The sequence below is a fragment of the Rhodnius prolixus genome, unplaced genomic scaffold, assembly GCF_049639745.1.
Source record: "Rhodnius prolixus isolate KJV_2025 unplaced genomic scaffold, Rpr scaffold_1, whole genome shotgun sequence".
Classification (NCBI taxonomy): Eukaryota; Metazoa; Arthropoda; class Insecta; order Hemiptera; family Reduviidae; genus Rhodnius; species Rhodnius prolixus.
This window is the reverse complement of record NW_027411581.1, coordinates 46,203,063-46,230,718: the sequence shown is the minus strand read 5'-3', so window position 1 is coordinate 46,230,718 and position 27,656 is coordinate 46,203,063. Positions and strand designations below refer to the sequence as shown.

The window sequence follows — 27,656 nt, the reverse complement described above, 5'->3', positions numbered from 1 at the left end:
CGAATATTCACGCTGTTTCAATATCCTAAACTTCTGTCTAGAACCATACGGCACTGAGCGGCCATCTATAAAAGAGTAATCTGGGGATTCCAAAAGTATTTTCTCTTTATTTGGATTTTGAGGCAATCCTTTCCTGTAAAACATTTTTTATTAATAAGCTATTAATTATAACTTATATTATAGTACGAAATAGAAAGAGATTTGTACAGCTGACAGACAAAACAGTGGCAGTGCACGTTAAGTCGGAGGCCGCGAATTTAAATTAGACGAGCTGCTTTTGAATTTCTGTTCCTAGAAACCTCAACATTTACAGTCCGAAAGTTGGTGGTAGTGAACTGAGAAGGCTTCTCCAAGGAATAAATAATTAAATCTACCCCACATGATGGATGGCATTGTGCTACAACGGATAAAATCAATAATACTATCCAGCACTGAGGACTTAACCACAGTTCTTTTTCTTCTTTAATCCTTTTCTTTTTCTTCTTCAGTCCTTTCTTTTCTTTATTCATTCAATGTTCCATTAAGAGTAAAGTTCTGCATCCAATCCACATGTGATTATTGGTCTTCAACAATTTTCATTAGATCTTTTTTGTAATGAAGATATCACCACCGAACCTGTTTTCCTTGGATCTTTTACATTCGTATTAAAGGCTTGAGACAAACTCCAACAGAGTTGCCAATGGCTACTCGAAATAATTGTATTAGACAAGTGTTGTCTGAAGTTTTTTCTTTACGTTTCTTACACTGAGTTCACTTGCAGCTAGATTATCTAGCGCAAAATTCTTGAATTGTAATAATCTCCTATGAAGACTTTTCTGTTCTTTAACATGAAACACTTCAAGGAATTTGTTCATTACAAGAACCCCTATTTCTATTCTTCTGAACAAGAATTCTGCAACCTTCATTAAGATACATAAGAGCGAAAACATCTATTTGTATAACATGGTTCGGAAGACAAAAACAGACCACATTAGTGCAGTCAAAATTAGCAAAATTTGCCCAAAAAAACAGTACTTCTTGGTTCATAAGCTTCCTGCAAAAGTTGTTAAGAAAAGACTGAAAAGCGTAAAGTTGCAGATAGCGCAGAAAGGTCTGTTTTAGAAATATTGGCTCGAAAATCTGCAGTCAAGTTGGCATTGCTACAAATAGACTTGGACAGTTAAGTTATACTTCATAAATACAAGACTGATTCATATTTGAAGGAAAAGATGTCTCAGAAACTTAATTTTTCCATAAAACGGACACTGAAAATTCAAGGGCATTCAAGTGGATGTGATAAGGATCTTACATTCTGCAAAAAAAAAAAATGCAACAACCATATCTTGCTCCTCTGACTAAGTCCTTCCTGATTAAAAAGTTCTAAATATATCACTGGTGTGAGAGCAGCACTCTCATTCAAGAGTTTCAATGAAATATACGTTAAAATTGGTGTAAAGCATTGCATGTTTTCTCAGGAAAGCGAAACACCATACATACATATATAGGTGTGCAATTCTCTGCATTTTTATAACAGGTAGAAAAATAGTAGCTACTTACGGATAAAATAGGGACCTTCTAGTTATATTTCGTTTTTTTACATTCAAATAATGGAAATATTTTAAAATCGAGATCTAACTACTCACGCTTTTCTATATTCTTGATCTAAATATCTGCAGCTCGTTCCACATATCCCCCTGCCGCCTCGCAGAGAATTGAAACTTCTGACCTTACCTTAAATAAATTAATCTAGGATATAAACATTAACTTTAGAAAAGATGTACATCACATCATATATTATTTTTGTTCAGTTACCTAAAAAAAAGCAATGCCAAGCATTTAACATACTGGACACTTACTCACAAAAGGCATATGTACCTCAAAACTTGAACCTTTCCAATTAGAACCTCGCGACTCACGCTGTATTAAGATACAGCGCATTCTATTAATTTGCTACTAAACCAACATTCCAACGATACCTGTAAATGAGTAAACCAGGGATAAAAAAAATTGTTTGAACTTTCAGGCCATTATTAGACAAATATTGTCTATCGCAGAAACACATCCTGCGTGTTCCAAAGGATACATTGACTGATCAACCAAAATTACATATTCCCTTTGGAAAGCTTTTGGATTTTGTTTTACTTAAAACCTAGTGAGAAGACAAAATCCATTTTCAATACAATTATACTGTTTTTAAGGTGCTATGATAGCCGAGGATTAGAGGCAAGGCCTGCAAAGCCAGGTTTGAGGTGGTACTTGAATGTGGAGAATTATATTTTCCATTTCCGGAATTGGCCTTCGATTTTTTTAAATGATTATTAATGAAACGAATTTAGTGCATAGAAAGTTCCCATTCGCTTCCGCCTATGACACCTTGTTAGGTGCAAGGATGTAAATGCTTTAAGAAAAAAATGCATTACTTTCACGTTTCACTGTAGTTGGTCTGCTGTATTTTTTTATTGAAATGTTCAAATCGAAATGAGGGCACCAATGTGTTCGGGATGTGTTGGGATATTCGGGTTTGAATAGTCTCCTTTCTTTAGTTGAAACTGCATCAACGCTCAATTGAAGGACAGTAATTTTTTTAGTAAATTTTCACAAAAATATATATGCTCAAAACTACTCAATCCTTCCTTTCTGCATTTCACAAAACTACATTCTAATAAAAACCCTAGAAAAGACAACCCACTGAGTAATATTTATTTTATATGGTATAATTAAAAAAGCCTAAGGCAAAAAGAAGTATTGAAATAAAATAATCGGACAATAGGGATTTCTTCCCTTTTTGTCCAACACTTTGAATGCACTGACATAAACCTAACTGAAGTAAACACAAAAACCAGAAAGTGGTGCTGCAAAAGACCTTAACATAAACAAGAGCTAAAAAATATGGTTAGTTCAATTAACTAGCTTAGTTTGCTGTTTTGTAATACTGGACTTTTCATCATGTGACCAGTGTATCACTTTTGTTAAAACTGGAATCTGGTCTAGTTAAACCAGAATTTTTAATTCTTTAGAGAGCTTCAAACTGGCGAATAAAATTGATAGAATGCTCACATCACAATGATTGGCCAAAAGGTGCTAAACTAACTGCAGGACATTGATAGTACTCTTGGAAAATCAATAAATATAATTGGGTCTCTTCTTAATTAATATATTTCTTTCCGACAAGTTGTAGGAAACACAGCACGAACATCTGTTAAAGATGTTAAAGACCATACACAAATTTCTTAATACTACGGAGTAGGCGTGATACTTGAGAACGATACAGCTTTACATTACTTTATTTCATTATTTTTGTATACAATAAATTGTGGTGAATTTTTATAGCCTATTTGATGCTTTATAAAAAATGTGATACTTTAGGGAATGCAGAGAAATTCCAACATACAATTTTTGCAAGTAGATATTCTTTGTTTGAGACCTTAGTTTAAAAAAAATACAATGTTTCCATTTTTTTAAAAAGATTGATAAATGTTGCTTTAAATACACAAATATTACACATTTATAATAATTAATATTTACTTTATCTTTCTAAGTATTTAAATAGTAACCAAATTAAGGTACTGGAAATATTTGAAAAAGTAAAATCTGTACCATGTCTGTTAATAAATCACAACACCGTGTCAAAAATATTGAAGATTGCTATCGTAAATATTTAGTTAGGTCTATACCTGCGCTTAGCAATTCATATCTTTTATTATTATATAAATTAAATCTAAATCAGACAATCCTCAATTTTAATTATATTTACATATTATATACGACATTTAACTGGTTCTGAGTTCTGCTAATACTAATTACGTTAGAAAGTTTACATGTACAAATGGAAAGTTAAATATCGAATTATGAACATTACATAAGATTTAAACAAAATATGTCCCCATAAAATATTAAAAACTTGCGTTTCTTTCTCTTCTTTAAAAAAATAAAAGAATTGTACACATTGGAAATAAATTCAATGTTATGTTAATAAAATAATTAATAAATCACTTTTTTCTTAAAATTCCAATAGTATCACTGATTGCACAAGTGATGATGTAAGCCCTTATAAGTTAAGTGCTAAAGGAATTGGTAGTGTTTTATTTTAGAACCTACCAAAACCAGAAGCACTTCCACCACCTCCAGAAACTTGTCCACCCGCGGCTTGAGAAGCTGATAAATTCTGCAAGAGACCTCCACCTTGTATTAATGAGTCAAGTGCACGTTGTACAGATGGATCTTTCAACAAAGGACTTTGCGCATCCCCTCCCGGACCTATCAAAAAATTAAGATTATTTAAAAATTTATTAAGAAACAAACAGTAAAGGAAGAAAAAAACATTTTATCGCTAAAAAAAACAACCTCTACAATTTTTTTTTTTTAACCTTGCGTGGCAATTTTGTATGTCTTGTCAGTGTATCCGCATAACAAAATTCACTTGAATAGTTGTATAGCATAGCGTCCGTAATGCTGGATAATACCTGCGGCTGAATTATTTTTAAGGTAATTTTCTTCATTCTGATCTTACCAATTATAAATTTTACTTGACTATGTTACAGTAGTCTTCATTTTTATATTTTACTGTTCATCTATGTAATATATGCATTTATGAAGTTCATTCACATAATAATAGTGCTTCTAATCTAACCTACAGATTGAGATTTGTATTAGTTTAATCCGACGAATATATAAAATTCAATTGAAAACTATATTTTGATAAAAATTTGCCAGATTTATGTTTCCTTTGACTGAATGTTAACCATTTCATAAATCAAACTGAGATAAGTGAGTTCTAGACGGGCGAAATATTAATCCGAGAAAATTAAAATGGCGAGAATCGTACTCAATAACTGATTATTTAACTCAGATTTACAATTAAGATATTTACCGAGAACAAAGAAAAAGGCAAACTTCAACTAAATAGATAACTGAAACAAATCATCTCGAAGTCTAAGATTATGAAAGGATCACAATTTAAAGTCGATGCCTTCTTTCAAATGAAGAGGTATGTATCCGATAGAAGATAAGTGTTATAGTTCGAGTACGGTTAATTTAAAAAACGCAAACATCATTTAATGGTAAAGTACAAATGTAAAAGTACTTTTACAGAAAGATAAAACATCGATTGTACTGGAAATCAAAGAATTTGTGACCACCACGTTATGAACTTGTTTATATAGCTTTTGCCAATTATGTGCGCAAAAAAGTTAGAAAGCACAATATTCATTAACGTTTACACGCTTTAGTAAAGATAAGCACGTGGGATTAGGGCAAAATCAATAAAGAAATTATTATGTTAAAGGCATTTGGAGTACTACTACTATAATTTTATGACAAGAATAACCGTGAAAATGAAAGGAAAGATGCATAATAATCTGACATATTTCCCAACAGGTTAGTGATGGAGAGAGAAAAAAAAAATTATACAATAATAAATTGATTTATGTACTAAAATAGTATTGTACGAAAATGAATTCTATACAAAATTAGAATTTAAAACTGCTGCAAATGCGATGACAGGAACAATGGCGATAGTTTTATATGTTTTTAATAACATGACACAAAGCAAAACTCGATGTTTCTGCACGAACTATCGCAGATGTACCATTTTTGTTGTTTTTAGCACAAAAATCTAAAAAGATTAAAACCAAAAAATGAAAGATCAATGAGACATTCTAGCAACAATTAGAAGGAGAAACAAGGCAATCATACTGCGACTATGGAATATATTCATGACCGTTTAGATTATTGACGAACACACTGTATTCATTGAACATCTTTCTGTTCAAGACCAGTTCCAAGCAAGTGGGAAAGGACCGAAAATACATTTTATGAGACAGGAATTTGGAAGTGGGAGTTAGACCATTGTGGCTGAAGTGCATTCGCTGCCTCATGTGAAAATTAGAATCTAAAATTAATCTAAATCCAGATTAATCTAAATAAGATTAAAACACTTCAATTCTAGTTCACCTTCCTTCCCACACTTCAATGTTAAAAGATTTAAATACTGAAAAAATATTTGTTATAAAGGTAATAATTATTAACTTAATAAAGGAGCATCTCTTCGTGGAGCCTTCCGAACACTTCGCCTAAATCAGGCAAACAGGAACCTCATGAGGACTTTATCACAACCGAAATTGAGGTGATCCTCAATCCTACAATTCTCCATCATGCTGAGAAGTGGGGTAGTTAGTCATATTTAGAACATCTAGATGTTTGGGAAATGGGAGGGCAGCAAACGGCGCTAAGGACAAGGCCTTCCAGCCTGCTACTTCCCTCTCTTCACAGCACTTCCCCAGCCCAATCTACTATCACAAGACCAGTACCAAAGATGGATGTCTCAATATTGATTTCTCTGTACCGGGTGCCCCTTAAAATAAACTTTCACAATTAACGCAGGCTTGTGTGGGCATTTGACCTCTCTAGAAAGCCTTTGAGGCCATCGAGTAATGAAGGATCTTTTCTTGGGAAGCATTAAATTAAATATTTTAGGGTGTGGTAATCCCTCTCTAGAAGTTCTAGAGATGCTGGTCACCAGTTGTTGCAGCAGTTATACCTATTGGCCGGTTCCTCAATCCCAGTGACTTCCCTAAAGAACGTAGAAGGTTAACGAAAAGGAAGAATTCACACTCTTCTCAAACACACCCAACATTTTAATTTGCTTGGGATATTAGGAAGATTACATCTGATCATAGACTTCCCATTCTTCCTGGAGAGTTTGGTTCCGTTTTTAATTGGGCTATCCACCCTTGGAATGTCTCGGAAGGGTTGGATGAGTTGTTTAGGATACTTAGGAAAGGTAATGGTGGGTCTGAGTTGGATCCTGGAGGTAGTTATCCCACTCTGCCGGCACCCTCTTCTTTTCGATTGTCCCTAACACTGAGATGAGTTTAATTGTTTTTATCATCACTTTCGGAGAGAGGCCATAACAGATCTAATTGAAGGTCGCTATACAGAATTCTAAAAAAAAAAAAAAAAATACAAATAAAAACAGAAGCCCGAAAATGAAAACTATGTTTATTGTAAGTAAAACGTTACAAAAAAACTGAGCTGAATGATTTTGTGAAAAATATTTATCTGTGATTAATGCTACAGAAAACTCAGAGCTTAAGAATAACCGACAACTTTTAAACTTTCAATACTTTATATCAAGATTCAAGACCAAGATTTATTTGGAACTTTTTTCAAAAAATGAAATAACATTTCAAAAATCAGCCACCAGACAGATACGATTTACCATGCAAAGAAAGAAAGAAATTAAGAAAAATCTATAAAAACATAAAAAGATGAATGATACTTCGTTAAATATGAGCTAATCATGCGATATGAAAGAAATACAAATTAAAAATAATTCAAATTCAAAAATAAAATATATATAGATAATATAAATTTTGTAACATAAAGTTGTTTAAAATGCCAAATAACATAATTTTAATTTAAAAGTATAATAATTAAAAGGAGCGAATAAAGATCATTTGAGAATTTCAGAGGGCGCATATTTTGTTTTGTACGAACATTCATGCATTTCATCCCGTAAAATAGCACGGATTTTTATGTATATAAATCTTTTTGTTGACATAAGTCCTACCTTTAGTGCGTTCATCATAGTCCCCATCTTCGTCTCCCCGCAGATTCTGTGATTGCTATTTACCTGCGGGGGAGGGAATATTGCTTTGAAAATAGTCACTTATAGGGACTATTTTTTTTCTTTTCTTTTTTTTCTATTTTCTGATTATAATTATTTAAAAACAAATTTAAGTGCCTGAATCATTCAGTGACAGGAAATAAAATTAATTTAAACTGAGAAGTTTTATCTGGACTTAATCCAAACGAGTTAAAAAACCTGATGAAATTGAAGGAATCAATGTATGACAAGACAAAGTAAGAAATTATTAAATATATTTTTATAAGCCTACGAAACCTTTAATTTTCATTGATATTCAGTACCACTTTTCATAACTTCCAACATCGAAATATATAACATGACAAAAGTTTCATACCAACAAATAAAAAGAAGCAAACCACTTCACTGACCAGGCAGGCACTTAAAAGAAGTATTACAACGTATACTGGAGTTAGAAATAGGAAATAACAAACCAGGTCCACCTGCTAAAGCACTCCCAAGTGCACCTCCAAGACCTGCAGCTGCACCCAGCAAATTTGCTGCAGCACCTCCTAAAGGTCCAGGCCCGCCGGGTGGACCTCCTGCTCCAACTCCTCCAGGTCCAGTATTTTTATTCAGAATACTTAAAATTCTTGTCTGTAGCTCAGCTTGTTGAGATGAGGTTGCACTATCTGAAATATAAAAATAAAGATAATCAGTAGTACTAACAAATTGACGGAAACATTATTATTATTAACGATTCCTTTCTTCTTTTTTAATGATTTAAGGCGCGATGTTGGCACTCGTAGCTTTTTCAGTGCACTGCCGGCCTGTGAACAGTGTTCTCTAGTTACATACAACACAGTCCATCACCGGACAGAGAGCTGTAAGAAGCTCCTTATTTTTTATACAGGATCTCATCTACTATTCAATAAAATTGGTTGCAAGCTAACTATGGTACTGATGTTCAAAAGAAATAAATAAAATCAATTACCACTGGCAGAAGGTTCAACTTTCATCTTTTCACGCAAAAAGAACTGAATAATAATATCATATTGGGTTGGTGTTAGAGTTCTGTTAGCTGTGACCACCTGTTCCAATAGGTGTCTAACTTGTTCTGGAACACAATTCCCACCTTTTTTCTCTGCACAAGCTCTTGAATACTGTTCAAAATTACGCAAGATGAAGGTTAATGCGTCGTCCACGGGCATATTGCGATGTTCTGAAACAAATGCGGATCAAATCAATAATTAAAGCAAATTTTCTTTACAGCAATGAATGGTCCGTCACTGAATCAGTATTAAATCTTAAGTTAAGGCAGCTGATATTATAATCTAAGAAACAGAACAATAAAATTTATCTATTCCACTTCGTAATTCCTTCTTGTACTTTTCAGTTAGTTACTTACTGACTTTTGGAAAATAATGCATGCATTGCTTCCAACATACTGATAACTTCATTGCTGGAGGACTGATATTACCTAACAAGTTCCAGTTACCAAATTTTAACTACAGTTTGAGGAAACCTCAAATTCAACAGAATCCCTCTAAATAATTTTATCCATAATTCAACAAAAATGATTCACAGCGAATAGTGAAATGCGCATTTAAAATCTGTAATAAATGTTAAAATTTGTCTAAAATTTGCGGAGTTATAAGTAATAATTGTTTTATAGAGGGCTTTACATAACATACTCCTCTCCACTTACAAGAAGAAGCAAACTTCCACCAAACCCCACTAACCGAACTTTCTAACTCTCATGAAATTACATAACTCTCTTTCTTCACTTCCATTAAACAACTCTCAATCTACTAAACTTTCATTTTATGCAGGCGCAAAAGTTTATGAACTTCTGGAAAATTCTGAAGCAGTTATGTTGCATAATACGGTTTGACGTTTAGAATCTTGCAATATATTGATTTTAGCATGTTCGATAGCACAATTTCAACATTTCGCAACAATTAATAATTTGCATTTTTACTTCCGTAAATTTTTTTAAACTCTTACAAGTGTAACTAACGATATTAAAATCAAACATTAAATTAATATAAAAGAAGATAATAAATTGAATCATCTATTATCTCATGTTTTAAGATAATCTACATGTTTTATTAAAAAATCATAATAAATAAATAATAAATATTAGAATATATTATTAATAAAATTGTAATAAATATTATAATATTAACAAATAAATTATTACATTAAAAAATATAACCACTTTTTTTAAAAACAATTTTTAGCCATTACGCCTCAATGGTTTCATAATAAATGAAATAACTGAGTTTTTTAGAAAATAGTATGTTACTTGTTTTGTGCTAGATAGGACGTACCCTGTGGTGAGCCGTGCAATATCTGAAGAGTTAGACTTCTGTTTATCTGATGAACAGGTGTAACTATAACGGCATAAAGTGTTCCACGTGAGGCGATGTTAGCTACAACACGTTCTAATGCTACGGCCTCGTGAGGAAACAGAACATCTACACTAAATCCAAGAGATTTTAGACGACCCTCTATATATTCACCATAATCACTGTGAAACAAGGAAGTAAATAATTTTTAATATTGATATTTTAGCATTTTTTTTTTAACAATTTAAAAATACTAAAACATTAATAAATGAAAAACTAACGTTATTGATTTATGGACCACGATGATCTCAATGTCATTGGTGCGATCGTTGTTGGATGTATTCAATGGCACTGGAGTTTGTGTAGGAGGTAAATCTTTCTGCCAAGGTGATACTTGCGGTTTAGGTCCTGCATTATCCATTCCTCCACGATAACCTCCTCCTCCACCCATTCCTCCCATATCCATTCCTCCACTTCCTCCTCCGCTTCCACCTCCTATGCCGCCCATATTCATTCTCCCACCTCCCATTCCACCTGCATTATTATCAAGCATTAAAATTATAAATGTTATTGGTAAAGATATCGCAAATTACTTCAAGCTGGTTTTAAGATCAACTACCAAACAAGGTGTTCAGGGCAGAGGATGGAAATGAACTTCTTCTGTGATAATTATTCCAAAAAATATAACTTTATTTTATGCGGATTTTGAACTGAGGTATTCTCAGTTCCAAGTCAACGTTCAGACCACTACACTGAAACCGCCCTTGATCATTTAAATAATAATCACAAAAGTAGGGTTGATAAAAAAAATTGTGTAATTTAAATTACGACAGCAGTGGATGTATAATATAAAGAAGTTATCGACTTTCATCGATCCTCATCATTTTAAATACATTTTCAGGGCTAGAAGTTTATATAAGCATTACGTACTTAATTATTTTTGAAGTACAGAAATGTCTTAGTTGATGCAAGAATCATTTTTTTCTTCAATTAATAGAAATAACACAAAAATAACTAATTAATTTTGGGACTATTTACTCTAATATTTATCTACGAATACACTTAGTGAAAACATGCATTTTACAGTATTTGAATGTGTTTTATTAAATTTGTACTTTCCTAACTATAAATTAAGAAACTTGCCTTTTTCAATTAATTAAATGAAAATACGATTTGAGAAAAATAAAACTGTTTCTACAGTAAAACTGATATTCGGGTACCGACATTTATGATCTACTCGTATAATGTAAAAAATCTACCTCGTATTTTATACACTCATTTTATCCTTCTTAATGGTACTTTACTTTTTATAGTATTAACTGAAATTTATTATCATTGTGTAAAAAAACATCCTCTTATTTCAAACACCTACCTTATCCTTCTAAAAATCACAGATGACTCCCATAAAAGGTAAAGTCTAGTGAAAAAGACTAACCATTTTTATATTACCATTCATAGTATTGAATGATAAATGATTAAATTATTACCTTGGTTTCTATAAGATCCTCCAAGATCCATGCCCATTCCGCCACCTGCTCCCATACCTCCATCAGATCCACCTCTGAAAGGTGGGCTATCTCGGAAGTCATTACCACCTCCACTAAATCTACTGCCTCCAGTACGGCCTCTATTGTCCATCATACCTCCATCTCGGCTACCGCCTCCTCTCCCACCACCACCACCTATATAGCAATATATTCATATAGTAAATACTTGAACTTTTTACAAAATTACAACATACTATCTTGTTAAGAATTTCCTTAAAAAATAATTTAGAAAATAGCTTGAAAAGTTCCATTGTAATAATTTAAAACAAAATTTTGTAAATATATAATACACTTTTTAAATATTATTCACATTTATTTTACTAAAAATAAATGTTTTTTTTAAAGAAATAAACAAATCCAGTGTAACATAAAAAATTACTTACACAAATAAAATTAAAATAAAAAAGATAAAAATCAAAAAATTAGGACAATTAAATTCAAGAAAGCTTTGTATGAAATATTCTTATAGAATTTCCCCTCTGCAGGCCAATTTTAAAATGTTAATTTAAAGGTACGTAAAAACGTTCGCCTAATGGGAATTCATTTATCGTAAAGCACAATTCCCTACCATTGTTACTAAAGGAAGTTTACAATAGTTATCTATAAAAATATAGTTAAAGTAAATCAGTGTAATCGCCTATTTTTTCAGGAGAGAATCCACCTCCGACTACCAATTAGGTGTTAACGTAGTTTAAGTACTTTATATCCAACTTTTTTTAAATACAACCTAGAAGTATACATACATTTTAGATGTATGCTTTGTGTAAATTACTGGTTCTATTGTATTAAAAACCATGTATTCTAATAAAACCTTTCTATAAAACACTTGGGAGAAAAAACGAAAGTGAAAAAAACAAGATTCCAACACAAACAATAAAGAATCTCAAGACTTAAACGAAAAAATTAATGACCCAAAATCAGCTATTTTAAATACTATCATTACTGTAATCTAAGAATATTAGTATCATTTCTCTTTCGGTACCAGAATAGTCAGTTTCTTAAAGACAAATAATACAATGGTCAAAAAAAGTATTCATACACTCAGTCTGAATGTTATAATTAACGCAAAGATTAGATTAGATTAAATTAGGGTGGCCTTGAGGCCACCGCGACCCCTATGGATCTATTGTGGCTCCCCGGCTTTAGAGCTCACCCTCTAGACCCGTCCGTTTAATCAGACTCTTAATTCTGGAGAGTGGCTCCTGGGTAAAGCTCTCAGGCCTTGGTTTTTCCTCCCCGAGAAGTAACATCCTTAGCCATACGAGCCCCTCACACTGACACAACACGTGCAGTGCCGTTTCTTCCTCTTCCTGACAGAACCTACAAAGGCTATCATCTGCCAGGCCCATGCGATGGATGTGCTTTCTGAGCCTGCAGTGGCCCGTTAATAGGCCTACAATTATCCTTATAGCCCCACGGCCTTGACGGATTAATTCTGCGGTCAGCCTCGGCGAATAGCCTCTGATGAACTCCTTCGCCTGTCGCAGCCCAGTGGTGGCAAGCCACCCCTCCTGAGCCTTACTCTGCACCCATACATTGATGGCCGCAGACTTAACACATTTCGAAACCCCAAAGCAGGGCTCCGGGCCAACGAAGTGTCCCGCAGAGCCTTCCCGGGCCAATAAATCTGCCACTTCGTTCCCCTTGTGTCCTGAATGACCAGGTACCCAAACTAGAAAGACCATATTCTGGTCACTAATTTCCTTCAGAGCACCCAGACAGTCCCAAACCAGCCTTGAATTGACCTGGTAGGAACTAATTGCCCGTAGAGCAGCCTGACTATCCGAGAAAATTACGACCTTAGAGTTAATAATTCTTCGCCCTTTAATCTCGGTAGCACAGAACCTAATTGCAGCTAGCTCAGCCTGAAAAACTGTAGCTAGTTTTCCTAGGCTAACCAAAAAGCTACATTTCGGTTTCGCCCCGTACACTCCCGCTCCTACTCCCTCCTCCAACTTGGAGCTATATTTATGAAGTTATATTTGGGAGTCATAAAGTCCGAGGGCAGGCCCAAAATTGGGTCGGCCTCCAGCTCCTCATATAACTCTTGATACGCTCCTCCATGCCTAACGGTAATGGGGGCTTGTCCTGTCATAAGCCTAATGACTAATTAACGCAAAACTAGAGACCTAATATTTTGTAAGCAATCTCTTTGCATTTGTTATTGCCTGAAGCCTCCTTGGCATAGATTCCACCTGGTTTAGTGTCTCTTGAGATGTGATTACTGCTCATGATTTCTTTAAATTGGTTATGAGCTCTTTTCTGGAAGAACATTTCAATTTTCGAATTTTCCTCTCCAAATAAGACCATAAATTTTCAATAGGGTTTATATTACGGAGACTGTGGAGGGGTGAGAAGTTGTTTCTGGGCATTACAAAGCAGCCATTCCTTAGTATTTTTGGCTATATGTTTGGGACCGTTATCCTGTTGAATGAAGTATGCGCTTCCGATGAGCACGCCAACTCTCAGAATGCCTCGCGTCAACTTCAGGGACCTTACGCCACAGACCATCAGGAATAGTTTTGCGTTAATTATAACATTCAGACTGAGTGTATGAATACTTACTTTGCACACAATAAATTATTTTTCTGCTTTTTAATCAATACTTTATGTTTGTAAAAGAAAATGAGAGCATTAGATTCATTGTTACTATCTTCGATTTCAGTGCTGAAGAAATAGTCATCCTAGAAACAAAAGTTCAGTAGATAAAGTAAAAAAACTTAGTGTATAAATACTTTTTTTGACCACTGTATAAGAAGCGCAACAAATCAGAAATTATTTCCGAGATAATCTTTGTATTGTGTGAGCTGCAATACTATCTAGTATGTATTATGGACATGACGTGCACTGATTAAGTCTTTGCTAAATGGCAACCCTTAAGAGAGGATAAATAAGTATTAAAAAGAGTATCCAAAAAAAAAGACTCATATCTGCAAAATAAAGCAAGTTAACACAAACAAAATGTTTTCTTATGATTCAGACCACTACAGCGAACTACCCATCCAAATCTATGAAAGTAATAAGCTTCCAGAGATAATTTACAAGGTAAATCTACACTTATGGTCTAAGGTTCAAATAGTATAATAAAAATGAACTATTTTTTCGGGAGCAAATGCTGCTGCGGTCGAGAGTAAACTATCCGTATAATTGCATTCGATTGATTTCCTTCCTAATTTAGAAATTCATAATGACTAATTACAATATAACCTCTTCTCCCCACATGTTCACTAAATGTGACTCGATACTTTTCTATCGATTAATATGTAGTAATCTCGCACCTTTACATTCGTTGTTTAATCTGTTTATTATGTTTCTGGTAAGTTAAAAACCCTTTTTTTCTATCAAATTAAAATTTCCTGACAGTAAACACAGACCTAACGAAATAAAGCTAAGTGGATTTATGATCAATGATTAATGAAAAACTGTGAAAAACGCGCGAACAAAAAATTTCTTTATTAAAATTATTTTTTTAAAGGCTGACTTGGTTTTTAAGTAGAGTAAGATGATTGATGAATGTAGTTTTTCTGTACACTGACCGACCTTTTATCAAAATTATAAATAAAATCTAATTAAGATAGTCAACTCTCTTCTCTAGAAACGAATACAGCAATAACTGAAATATGGTCGCTTCAGTCTGAACTTCTGTATATACGCTTTTGGGTTTTCTTTTTTATAAATTTCTGGTTTGAAATTAACTTAATTCTAATTTAGTTAAAACCTTTCTGCTATTATAATGTAAAACAATCATTGTTTTGAAAAAGTTCTACTTTGAATACCATTTTTAAAAAATGAATATTCCATGTTCATACATTCTAAATGTTATGAATATTGAATAACTGACTACATAAACACATGGAAAAATAAATTCAATTAGCTGGTGTAAATTGTATCAATGTCGAACCAAAAATCTTGCCTTGCAAGACTAGGCTTGAAAACAAGCACGCTAATTAGAGATTGTAGAGTGAGGCGCCTCTTTCTTTGTTTAAAAAAAAAAACAATGGCGTTATAAAATTGGTACTTCTAGCGTTTTCGAAAAATTTTTTGTAAAACGATATGGATACTTAAACTATAGCAGTTCGCATGTATTTTAAGCATAAAAGGAATATTTCATGTCATTCAGGATTACATGAGCTGTTCGATAAATTAGTCATCCGCCCTGTTGAAGAACGTCAAGGTATCCCCAAACAAAGAGCAGCAATAAAAAATTCTGCAAGACTTTCTCTGGCGATTCGAAAAATAGCATTTTTCTCAGGAATGATTATTTTCTAAGAATATTTTTTAAACCTTTATTAACTTTTAGCATAAACACCTTTAACCAATGTCCAAGGCATTTCAACTTCTCCAGCCAATAACAACGCCAGCCAGTATTTTAAAATTCAATCTTTCTTGTTATATTGCCTTCTTACAGCAAATTTCGAGAATATATACACACAAAAACGCCTGTTTTTAAGGCAAAGCTCTCTAAAAGCCTCGTTAAATAAAAAGAAGCCACACTATTAAACTATGTTTAACAGAGCATTTTTTTTTTTCTGTACCCTCAACCTTGAGAGCAGAAGGTTCGATAATTACAACACGCATAAAAATCAGAAACTAATTAAAAAAGAAATATGCTCTTGAGGCAAGTTAACAAGAAATTTCCCTAAGCCTTAACATTAAAAATCAGATGGGAGATCTGGCTAATTCAATTATGTCATGAGATTGGCGTGCTTAAGAAACATGCTAAAGATCCCTTCCTACAAAATAAGTTTAAGTTGAAAACGAGGAATTAAAATGCTGTCAATTATCTGGCTTAGAGTACTTGAGAACATTTTAAGTATCAATAAAAGTAAAAACATAAAAAAAAGTGATTAACCTCCAAATCCGTCCCTTCCGTAGTCGTTCATGCCACCTGGTCCACCCCCGGGGCCGCCGCCACGCCCGCCGAACGGCCCATCGTTGTTGCCGCCCCTACCAAAGAAGTCCTGACCACCCCTGAAGTCGCCAGGGCCTCCGCCCCCCGCGCCTGGGCCGCCGCCGAAACTCCCCTTGAAGTCATCATTCCAACTGTCATTTCCAAATGGTGAGGGCCCACTACGAGGGCCGCTGCCGCCGCCACTTCCGCCAAAGTTGCGACCGCCCCCAACGCCACTTCCTCCTCTCATGCCTCCACGCATGCCGCCGGAACCGCCTCTGAAATAAGCGGTGTCACAACACTGATAACTACACACAATTTACTAATCCTTTTATTTTGTTTTTTTAGAAACGAAGTCTACAGAACAGAAGGAATTTTTCACAGCACCTCATAACAGACATCAGAACTAACGAGTATGTAATACCATTTAGAAAAAAATTGAACAAAAATTACCTAGACGCTTAAACTCTTAGTATCTACTTCCTAATGAAAGCTTAGCTTGATGAAGAGCCAGTTTTAATTATTCCAAAATACTAAAATATTAATTGGCCTAACCAATCAGTCACAATAAAACGGTAAAATTGATAGAAAGATTCTACCTCTTTCAAAACGACCATTAAATCTCAAGTTGCCCGCTTCAGGTAATGAATCAGGAAATCGAAAAATGAGGGTCAAGTAACAAATCCAAAGATAAAACTTCGATGAAAGGTACGAACATTATATTTATTAAAATTTAACCGTATTAATAGTAACAGGTCTCTCTTTCCTTAAGCAGTAGTTTCTTGTCAAATAAAAATTATTAGTATAAAAAATCGGTTACGGTCTCCAATTAACCAGAAAAAGGAATCCACAGAATAAAACTAACGCCGGCTTCATTCAACAGAACGAACTCAGTTATCATAGAATGTTGAGATTTTGAGGCTTACAACTTCGGTGGAATACTTAGTAGTTTAGAACATAACTTTTTACTTTAACTTAAGAAAGAAAAAAAGGGTCAAGAGGCGATGTAACTATCTCAATAAATGCGTACTTCCTCTCATAAGGGGTAAGAGAAAGTGAAAAACAAAATTCGTCATTTACTTAATCTGCTAGTATACTTTATCCGCGGCGCGTAGGCCAAGTGCACGCTGCATTTTCTGCTCTACGATGTTATCGAACAAAATTTAGTTATATTCCAATCGAAAGCTGGTAATAATAATACTTTTTCTACCTTTCTCAGTAAGAATAAGTAATTCGATCTTGTCAAATTTTCAAAACTAGGATAGTTTTGCTGAACAATTTTAGATTTTCGTATTTGAATGTGTCAATAACCAAAAATCACAGACATCACAAAGTTATTACTTCGATTTTTTTTCTACTCTAAAGTTTTTTCGAATGGCAGCATTAATTTCATTTTAAATTAAACATCCTCCGGGTGTCCTCCTTCTCAGGAAGTATAATCTTGAAGATTTTTATATTAAATGCCCCATCGAAACAATTTACAATTCTAACTTAAATGTAATACGTCAAGAGACTTAAAAAACAATGCCGAGATTTAAAAAAATAAAACAAGAACGAGTGATTTTCAGAGCTGTTTTTTCCATTTTTTGGTAGTAGTTGGAATGAAGGTTTTTTTTTAACTTATTGTACAATCTGTACACATGTAAAACTGAGGGTTTATAAAATTATTTTTTGGTAATTTCCTTTAGTACAGTGTCTCGCTTCCTCTGTTATTCCTGAACAACACGACGACTGAATCGTCAATGGCCCCGAGATTTCCTTGAGGTCTGAAAATTAGCATCATCATTATCATCGATAACCAATAAAGATTGCTAAACTGGGGTAGTTTCCTCTCCTCCTGCTCTACGTGCAACAATTTACATCGTCACCATCATATTAACTTATTTTACTTAAATTTACACGCAAATTGTAAATTTTTAAATAAATAAAATTTGTTGGTAATTCTGGAAAAATCTGTTTACGAACAAGTTGGGAAGAGGACTGGAGCTTCGCTACCTAACGGATTTTTTTTTTTCATGATTTAAGGCGCGTCAACATCTAAGGTTATTATTGGCGCCCGGAGCTTTTTTCAGTGCAATGCCGGCCTACGGACAGTGTTCTCTCGTTACAGACAACTCTGTCCATCACCGGACAGTGAGCTGTAAGAAGCTCCTAGAAAGAGAAAATCTAAGGGTCAGCAGCTGGATTCGAACCCGGGTCCTCCGCGTGGGAGTCCAGTACGCTAACCTCAAAGCTAATCCCTCCTAACGGATTTAATCACGTATCAGCCAGGCACTTGTATGTGTAATCACAATAATCTAAATTTAAAGTGGTAACTGCTTTTTAGGCTTAAAGAATATTTATTAAACCCAAATAGTTATGATTAGATTGTGATAGGAAATAAGAGGAGACTTCTTACAGAATTATCCGTCATTTTATCACAATACCTGTTACAAAATTTCTGACCGTGATCAACAGTTTGGAAGCGCATCTATTCCGTTAAAACGCATTGTGGAAAATTTGACAAGAATGCAATACCATATCTTACAATTAAAGTTGGTAGGGTAGATCACCTAGTCAATGGTCATACCAATATACTAAAACAAAAGTCAAAACTTATATACGAAATTGATATATCAGCGTCTGTAACTGAAACATTCTATTTTAGGAGAAATGATTTCGGATCTGTGCATACAAGGAGTCACAGAAGTAAACTAGCTCTATAAATTCACTTTATGTAACATTAAAATTACCTTTTCTGGGTTTACTGCTTAAATTCTATTAAAACGGTAAACTTTTCGTTTGGTAGGCCTAAATTTTACAGCGTTCCGTTCAATTGTTTTAATATTAAAGGCAGCGTTTAGTGAAAGACTTTTTCTGGAAGATTTTGATAAGGACAGTTCAGAAGAAAGTGTACGCAATGTTATCTTATTACTGAAGTTGACTAGTAGTCAAACCGAAACACATTATGCCATAGATAAAGTATCTAATACGCTTGCATTGCAAGAAATTTCTTGCTGTTTCTTTCATTTATATTTAAGTGGATCTTATAAAATATGAATATGCGCTAATTTCTGATAGTACAACCTATCGCTAGTGTCTGAACGCACTACATATATTATCGTTTAGTTTTCTATTATTTAAATGTTATTTTCATAAATTGACAGATTCTCAAGAAATATGTAAACGCTTTATCATCACGATGTATTACATACGACCTAATTTTTCATGCAAAAAATTTTCACCTCATATCTTTTTTCTACAACTATGGCAAGGAGAAATGTGGAGTTCTTTATAAAGGTGAATAAATATTTCAATTTACAAAATCATTCGATTAATGTCCAATACTTCGAGAAAAATTTGTCAAAAAAAAATTCACTTCTTGGATGAATAAGTTCTACATACTCAAAGAAAATATTTATTTAGTTGGTCCGTTAAATTACGATTTTTTTAGGAATCTTTTGCAATTTGCCCATTCAATCTTATAAAAGCGAACATTCCACATTCGTACAGCCTTTTCTTGCATAATGTATTTGCATATTAAAAATGAACAAACAGAATAGTCTCTCAAAATTCAGTTGTTCTTAATTTTAAAAAACCAACATACCCTTAATGAATTTTTCTACGTCAGGCATACTCAAACATACTAAACAAAATTGATATCTAAAACGAAAGCACTTTGGGGCTCATAATCGTACAGACTATAATAAATTTGAAGGCTTGTTGGAACTGATCTGTGAAGTAAAACACAAAAATTAAATATTATTAACAACATTTGTGATTATATTAAAAAAATACTAATGAAAAACGAAGATATAAAAAAAATAGAGAAAAAATAAAAGATTAAATTTAAAAATATAGTTTCAACAGCTTATCTTTCATTTCTTTTAAATAATAGGATAAAAACATTTGTCATCATTTTAATGTGAATTAAATCAAAATATATTTTCTCTCCTTAATTTAACACTATTTAAGTTTATTTTTATTTACTAATAAATAAAGCAAAATTCTTTCTCCGAAAATGACATAACAGAAATTGATAAAGAATACGTAACTAAGATTAGAATTAATTATAATTCCATGATTCACAGCAGAAATTCATTGAACGATCTAATTTCATTCAAAAGTATAAAATACAACTTTTCGTACTCGTCTAATAATGAACTTAATTTTTAGTTATGAGTGCCGCTGCCAATTTGGGACTGGCAGAAAGTAATAGATGTATGTCAGCTATTTTAAGACGGCATTGAGAAAAATGGCACCAAGACTACAGTAGATTTTGGAAAGCATTTCTCAAATAACGCACTGTCAGGTCCAAAATGCCATTTCCAAATCGCAGACTGGCTAAAACTGAAAAGCTGAAGACGTCCAGTTAAAATCTATCCCAACAATTGATCAAGCAGCATAAAATTCACAAAACTTAAAACTCTTACATGAGTGAGAGAAAAAAGTTGATAAAATCTGTAAGTAGCACTGTTATATAAGTAATATATTTGCTGCGAATTCACCATAATATATTGTAGATACGATATATCTATCGTATATGCTCGTAGCACTCAAGAGGGTACGGGAAGAGAAGGAAATGTTCAACAAAAACCGTTTTTATAATTAGAGTCTCTCAAATAGATAATTTAGTAAATATCGATGGTTCAAGGAACGTTTTATGTGAAGAAGTAAAAATGGTTAGAATAGGTATCAAGTTATTTAAATAAGATTCAGTGTAAGAGAAGAGTAGTTTAAACCGTTAAAATGAGGTAGACCGGCTTAAAAAAAAATAGGTTAAAGGTTAAATTTGATTAAAAAATGCTGTAAAATTCGTAATATATTCATTACTGCCGTTATAAGCCTCAGTGCCTCCCCAGACCCTCTGGGGTTATACATTTGAAGTTAAATCACAAAATTGAATATTAAATCTCAACATTTGAGTTTTTTAATATTTTATACGGAATTTATGCTGAATCCACACCATCTTTTAATATTATATTTTGAACATGTATCGAATACTTCAAAAATGAACTCTGGTAACAGACTAAAAGGGACTTAATTTTCCCTTTTAGTGGGAAAAAGAAGCTGACAAACTAGTGATAACAGAACTAAGATCCATTAATCCAAATTACTTGTTACCATAAATCCTGGAACATATTTCGCAGAAAGAAGAGTACATTTTTTTACAACTATTTTTCACGTGAAATGTCAGAAATTGAAGGTGCGACGAGCTAGCTGAGTTTAATGCTCTCATGCCCGAACAAAATCTGTCAATGAAGATATCCTGATTGTATATTCTACATTGACTAAAAAATCGAACACCGAATAGCTTTTTCAGAAAAGTCAAGGAAGTTGCTTGTTTCTGACTACGTATTATTGCAGCACTTATACCGGGTGGTAACTGTATACAGGTCGCAGAGTCTTTGATGTACAAGTAACATGAGAAGGAGCACTGACTGTAAAACATTGCTACCTTATCGTGAGTCTTATACAACGTGTTTTCAAAAGAATGGCTGATAGGTCCATAAGACTACGGTGATGTGAAATGAAAAGAAGAGTGTAAAGGTTTTGTTTTCCCTTGCTGAGTAAGGTAGAAACTTCCCTCGTTTTACGTAGCACGCATGCCTTTTTTAATGTAGTTAAAAAGATGTTTTGCCAATGAAGAGAGTCGTTCAAAATTTACATTTACTTTATCTTATATTCGAATATCGTTTAAAAAGTTAATATTAGTAAGTATTAAATTGGGAAGTAAACAGTTGTAATTTATTTTGTCATTAAAACCGTAAATTTTCGAACACTTAATTTGTAATTTATTACAAAATATTTTAGCCCTTCGATATTAAATTAAACCTAAAAGCGGATTCAATTTAAAGAAATATATGGATAGCTATATTAATTAAACCACTTCTTAGTTAAAGACGTATTGAAAAACTGGCTATCCTAAAATCTTATCGTAACGAATACATAAAATATTTAAATCTATAAATTATCAGATATTCAGTGGCTTCGCTAGATTTCATAAAAACAATATTATTTCGTCTAAGTAAGTAAATGATGGCACTCTGCAGAATATAGTTTGTGTGCAATCTCCAAATCCGAAAGTAGTCACGGAGATACTGTTCCCAGCTTTCAGACAATCACAATTGTTGTATTTGTAATTGCAAACTCTTTCCAAAGGCAATCTCACTAATAATTTTACAATACTGCACTTTAAAATCAAGCAATAAAGAAATTAGCGAAGGCTTCAATAAAAATGTCCCCAATTATTCAATCAAATAGAATTACAAATATTATTAAAAAGTAGAAAGTGAGATTCGTTAAAAGGATATCTGAATCTGGAAAAAAAAAAGCAAGAAATAATGATTTAAAAGCACGAAAGTCATAAGCTTAAAAACGTATTGGAGTGCAAGCAGTTCGGAGAAACCAAGTTCTTACTAGTGCACTATTTAGCCAGACATAAATAAAAAAATTAGGTTTTCCTGACATAAGGGAACATGGTTGCCTTATCAACAGTAGCGCCGTTCTTAATGCAGAACATAATTCAATATAATGTTTCTTGCCGGCCTATTTTTCTGCTATTATTTTGCTTTTGAACAGAATTATGAAAATACCTTATAGTTTTGCTACTAATGAGGTAAAACACCAAGATTTGAGAATTCACTTCTAGTCTAGCACTAAAACCACAACTTGTATCATTATTTATAATCCTTTAATGATGCGAGTGCAAGTTTATGACCCTAAGGAGTTCAATCAAAGAACGCAAAATTAAAGCACATATACAGTTCTCAACTAGTAGGATTCCAACCAACTGATTTGCGGAAAAATAATGTTGCTTAATTGCTACTAAGTAAATTTAAGTAGTAATATTGCTTTACGAAAGATTGAATAGGTGAGTTTCAAAACTCTTTAGTCCTGCAAGAATAGGTTTCTCAGAAAAAGCAAAAGAACTTCCTCCATTTAGATACCGCCGCCAAAAAAGGTAACGACTGTATTTTTTAAAGGTATAGTACCTGGCAGGTTGATATAAAGATTCAACAATTTCATGTAGAAATATGTTGAAAAAATAAATTTTAGACAAGTTGAAACATGCACAGAATTTTTGCAACATATCAAAATTAAGTTTGGTAAAAAAGGCAAACCGCAAACAACGTTATTATTACCAAAATATCTGATTATGGAAAATCAAAAAAATATGAGTCTAAGCAGAAAGAGAAAATACATTGAAAAATAAAATAACATGAATCCTTATTCATTCTCCTTAGAACCAATAACAAAAGTAGGACAAAACAAAAAAGAAGGCGTAACTATCAAATTTACTTGAACTATTGAATAAAATCACCTTCAGAAAAAAGTAATACAAAACATAGTTATTTTAGTCCCAATCATATTGTTTCTGATCTACCAACATGACGGTCTTTTTCAATTGAAGTGGCTCTTGTATGACGAGATACCAATATAGTAGAGCAAATGTAGTGTTTAATCGTAAGAACGACTTCAAAATCATTTGTCACATACAAAACGATTTCATTAAATTCTTTTTCTTAAGATTTTTATACTTTTTTATATACCTAATGTACATAGTAATTTAAATTCAAGGTAATCGTATTATCTCACCGGTAAAGTAGGTAATTTTCATTTTGGCAAAATAATTCTGATAATGTATTAGTGGTTATGCAAGAAGCGTGCTAAGACTAATAATGGACTTGAATGAAATAGAATAACGTATTTGGCAAGAAATATTAAAAATATTTTGCTTATTAAAAGTAGCCTAATATCTATCAAACTGGCTAATAATGGCATTTTTTGAATGCTCTAAAATATTATATCGAAACCAAAATATTTACTCGAAAAATTAAACAAAAAGGATAAAAAAAAAAAAAAAAAAAAAAAGGAAATTCAATTCCACCATTTTCACGGTATAAACAGTATTTCTGATATTTATCACACTTTGTTGATTTGTACAAAAAATAATTATTTTCTTTATTTATACCTTATTTTATAGATTTATTATTTATTTATGTTTTTTTATTACGCTTCCTTCACTACGATAAATAATACTAATACTGATTTAAACTAATATATGTATAACAAAACTTCCTAATCTTGTTACACTTACAGCTGGAATTTGATGTTTTAGAGGGATTTTTAGTAGTTGTTATAATTGGGGAGCTTCAACATATACGGATCACTGGCGCCCGAAAAACCCTCGATGTACTACCGGTTTCTGTATCACTCATTACAATAGAATGACTAGTCATTGAGCTATAGAGGCTCCTGGGAAGAGCTAATATACTTTAAACAAATAGGCGAAAAGGCATATTTCTAAGGCACTAAACTATTTCCAGAAAAGATGCGAACACCTAACGATTTGAACCTCTGAAGGCATAATAGTCGGTAGATTTTTTTGAAAGGCCTACCAGTAAAATTTTTATTAGAAAAAATAATATTTTATTGCTTAAGAAAATTAACTGATTAATCAAAATGGGAAACTGTGAAAAGAGGAGGTAACTATGTCGAAGTGAGTTAGTTGATACATTTCTACAGAACAAAGTTATTGTGCTGTTTGTGACGATAGCGCATTGGAGAAACCGAAAAAGCCAAGTTAGTCAGTACCAAAAAAATCACAACAACTAATTTGTCAACAAAAGTTGTTCACGGACGTAGTGTTGGAAAGTCAACAAAGGAGGCAATTCTCAGAATAGCTAGTGGTATTATAAACAATGTTCAGGAAGCAACGCATCTAATATAACAATAGAAGAAGAAAACGTCAGTAAACATTATTAATTACAAACAAAGCAATGAAAACTGAAACTCCTACTTTAACAAAAAATTATTAAATGTTAAAACACAATAGTGCAAGTTTTCGCCGAAGCTTTTGCAAGTTCTAGAGAAAACGTTGTTTATGAAATCCTTACGGACCTCATAGGGCCATTACGGAAAAAATAATAAACCAAACTAATAGGCCTCACAGCTATCTTAGCATCTACCTCGAAATTTTTATTATTAAAGGGCTATTCCATCAGCTCCGATTTTTCTCTCGCGAATTACTTATTGCTATTGGACCGTAAATAGCCTTAGCACCTTGTCTCTTCCAACATTTCAGACAAAACTTAGTTGCAGCAGTCTGTTTTCATAAAAAAAAAAAAAGATGGGGGAATTCATTTATTAAATGATAAATTTGACTTTGATAAAAGTTCTTAATAATACGTACAGTCGCTCTGAATATAACAAATCGTCCGCCAGTTTCGCATAAATTAACCAACATCCTTCCTCATCATTTTTGACTTAGAAGTATTCACACAATGAAAAAGCTGTGAAATATGGCTAACAAACAAATTTATATATACATATCTATGAAAAAGATTCCCAAATCACCTCTTTTTCCTTGTCTTAACTATACTTGTACTTTGTTTACCTCCCATTTACGTGAAATCTGTTGACAGACTTCTGCTCTAATTTTACAATATAGTCCCCCAAACAGATGGTTCTCTAGCAACTATAATATCGAAAGCATAAAGCAATAAAGTAAAGTATTGGGTTAAGTGATGTAGTACACATAAAGCACTGAGAACAAACGGAGAATAGTCGATTCCAGAACCAGATTGAGATCGATGTTAACAGATAACTTAGCCTAAGATCGATGGTCATCGCAACACTACATTCTTATCCTTCCACTGTAACGCATACCAAAGTGGATTTTTTTTATATTTTTTCAGAATTTATGCAGATTACTCACTTATCTTTTAGGATCTTTTGTGAATTCTCGGCCTAACTCAAAAATGAATTCTGTTGGAACGTTTAAATGGACGCAATTTTTCATTTTATTGGTAAAGAAAAATATACTTCGACACAATAAAGTTCCATTTTCGGTTGTTACTGCAGAGCTTCTTTTTTTGTTTTCATTCGAGTCAATTTCTTGTGGGGAACAAAAATTAGTTAGATAATTACGTATGAAAAACATTTAAACCAAAGAATTTAAGTAGACAGAATGTAGGTGAATATTGATAATCAACATAGGAGTATATAATGATAAAATCCGACAACGGAATTTATTAACAAACAAATATTTTTGTTATCCATCATTCATTCATTGCCCCAAATCTTATAACCCTACAGAAAAATCATTTTACAACTGTTTTGAAAATTTTGGTAAGTGATTCCAATATTATTTTTTAGAATTATAAATTTGAAGTCATCTTAATATCTTTTTTCGAAAATTCGGTCCGATCGCAATGCTACAATTTGAACTTTGTATGAAAACATAAAAATATCTAAAATATTTTAGATATATAAAAATAAAAGCTATTGCAAATTTATAAAGAAAAGTTAAAAATTTTCTTTAGCTTTTTTTAATTAGTCTAAAGAAGCGTAACCACTTAAACAAGATATCAGCGTTTATTCAGAATTTTAAGATAAATTTATATATATGATAATTTAACTTATATCAAAGTATAAATTTATTCTTAGACAACAAAAAATGTGTAAGCATCTTTTCAAAACATTACAGATTGAACTTGTACTAACCTATTATCTCGAAGTGGGGACCTATCCCTGTTTCCATCGTCACCCTTATTATCACTCTGATTTCTAGGAGCACGGGCGTACTGCACATCTATAAAACTAGAATAGTTAGCACCGGTAATATCTTTAAAAATCCATCATTAACTACTCAAATAAGATACCTAGTTTCCGGCCAAAATGTACTTGTCCACTTATTGCATCCATTGCTTGCGCTGCCTCTTTATCGTCAGAAAACTGGACAAATGCGAAATTCCTATTCATTCGAACTTCTGTGTAAAGATATAAAAAATGTAAATAAAATTATGGTTTGAATTTTTTTCTCTCTTTCTCGCTCACTCTTTATTTTTTACATTCTAGATTTACCTGTAATTTTTCCATGCTGTCCAAAAAGTTCTTCAACATCTTTTTGCGTTGCAGTCAATGATAATCCTCCAACATAAAGGCGAGAACCAGACTGCGGTTTGGCTCCTTGCGAATTCATTTTTAATTTTAGGCTTCAGATAACAAAACACCTAAAAAACTGTAGATTAGTTCCTCCCGCACTACCTAATGACGCCAAACGACGCCAATCTTTTTCGGTGAAAAGCAGAAGAGATTAAAAAAAAAATTACCTTCTTTACGGCTCAACGACCACGATTTTGCACAACACTAAAAATTGAAAATATTTCTTCGATGTATTTTTTAGAAATAAACAAGTTACTTATATAGTACTTAATAAAAGCCGGGGTATGAACGATTTACACAACTCACACACCACTCCATTACTCTGCCTAATCAATCAAGATAATATTTCACAGGCAATTGTAACTAAATAATCC

At 32.8% G+C, this 27,656-nt stretch overlaps 1 protein-coding gene across 5 annotated transcripts; it reads right to left on the bottom strand.

Annotated features, from left to right (window-relative positions):
- Positions 1 to 27,624, bottom strand: LOC141460964 (uncharacterized). Of its 5 annotated transcripts, XM_074141523.1 has the most exons (14): positions 27,450 to 27,624; positions 27,202 to 27,350; positions 27,000 to 27,107; positions 26,842 to 26,929; positions 16,315 to 16,631; positions 11,403 to 11,597; positions 10,197 to 10,449; positions 9,898 to 10,097; positions 8,559 to 8,786; positions 8,059 to 8,256; positions 7,550 to 7,612; positions 1,792 to 4,236; positions 1,623 to 1,725; positions 1 to 133 (listed from the first exon to the last, which is right to left on the bottom strand). In XM_074141523.1, the coding sequence occupies exons 2-11, from the start codon at positions 27,317 to 27,319 to the stop codon at positions 7,605 to 7,607; spliced, it is 1,713 nt and encodes a 570-aa protein (XP_073997624.1). In that variant the 5' UTR covers positions 27,320 to 27,350; positions 27,450 to 27,624; the 3' UTR covers positions 1 to 133; positions 1,623 to 1,725; positions 1,792 to 4,236; positions 7,550 to 7,604. The 5 variants fall into 5 exon arrangements, with proteins under 5 accessions (XP_073997624.1, XP_073997598.1, XP_073997616.1 ...); XM_074141497.1 differs by lacking the exon at positions 7,550 to 7,612; XM_074141515.1 differs by lacking the exon at positions 7,550 to 7,612 and having other exon boundaries at positions 8,068 to 8,256.
- Positions 27,625 to 27,656: the final 32 nt, after the last annotated feature.

Bases quoted from the DNA above. Each gene is read 5' to 3' on its own strand.
- LOC141460964 (XM_074141497.1), bottom strand. From the start codon at position 27,319: ATGAATTCGCAAGGAGCCAAACCGCAGTCTGGTTCTCGCCTTTATGTT. The intron at 10,098-10,196 runs GTTAGTTTTTCA...CTTGTTTCACAG, and splicing joins GTGGTCCATAAATCAATAAC to TGATTATGGTGAATATATAG. The intron at 8,257-8,558 runs GTAATTGATTTT...TTTATATTTCAG, and splicing joins AGTTGAACCTTCTGCCAGTG to ATAGTGCAACCTCATCTCAA.